This window comes from Poromitra crassiceps, assembly GCF_964638095.1.
Source record: "Poromitra crassiceps genome assembly, chromosome: 23".
Classification (NCBI taxonomy): domain Eukaryota; kingdom Metazoa; phylum Chordata; class Actinopteri; order Beryciformes; family Melamphaidae; genus Poromitra; species Poromitra crassiceps.
In genome coordinates, this window is record NC_139639.1 from 13,338,801 (window position 1) to 13,339,688 (window position 888).

Sequence of the window (888 nt, forward strand, 5' to 3'; positions counted from 1 at the left end):
GGCTCTCGCTCGTCCTGTGGAGGCCCCCAGCTGTGGCCCCGTCCGGCTCCAGAGGTCGCCCCGGCCACGGTACTTCTCCAAGCCCCAGATGAAGCACTCGGTGGCGCTGCACCGCGCACCACCCCGCGCGCTACGGACTTCCAAAGCCTCCTCCCTCAGCCGAAACACAGAGGAGATGTCTCTGAGGATGGGCAGGGGCGCGGACCCTGTGGACTGGCTGTTTGGACAGACACAGATGAGGACTTGAAGGGGGACGTGGCCGAACAAAAAAACGACACTTTTTTTGTACGTACTCTGGTGGAGTATCTTATAAGCGCACAGTGGATTGACGTGCTGTTTATGAACGGATTACAAGCACCACATGGTGGTGGGACGCAGTACGGTGGCTGAACCAGCAAAAGACCAAAGTGAGGCTCTCAGAGAGCTGAAGACATATTTATTTCTATGCACTAAGGAGTTATGTCTCCATGTTTACATGCCTTTATAATATTGTTTTGGTGGAAATGTTTTATTGTTTCTAATAAAAAACAAATGAAAATATGTATTTGTTGCTCTGTTTCTTTCGAGTAGAGTTATTCCAGAACATGAATGTGTTTTGAGTGGGCAGTGTTGGGGGTAACTCATTACAAAAGTAACATATTACATGTAAGATATTACTTTTAGCAGTAACTCAGTAATATAACTTATTACTTATAGGATTTCAGTAATATTATACCAGTTACTTTGTCAAGTAACTCAAGTTACAAATTGAGTTCGTTTTTTTTAATCAAATCACATATTTAAATGAAGATACAATCATTTCCTAATCAAACTGTTTTTTATGCATATAACCACTATAGATGATAATAACAAAGGAAACGGATAACATTTAGAATTTTGGATTGTTTA

The 888-nt window shown here is 42.6% G+C and overlaps 1 protein-coding gene across 1 annotated transcript in view; it reads left to right on the forward strand.

Annotated features, from left to right (window-relative positions):
• The window catches only part of LOC310797304 (uncharacterized protein), a 1,176-nt gene extending 731 nt beyond the window's left edge, over nucleotides 1–445 (forward strand). The window contains exon 2 of the mRNA XM_083659673.1: nucleotides 1–445. This exon is cut by the window's left edge and continues 162 nt beyond it. Within this exon, the coding sequence (XP_083515799.1) occupies nucleotides 1–247 (247 nt within the window). The 3' untranslated portion in view covers nucleotides 248–445.
• The last annotated feature ends 443 nt before the right edge of the window (nucleotides 446–888 follow it).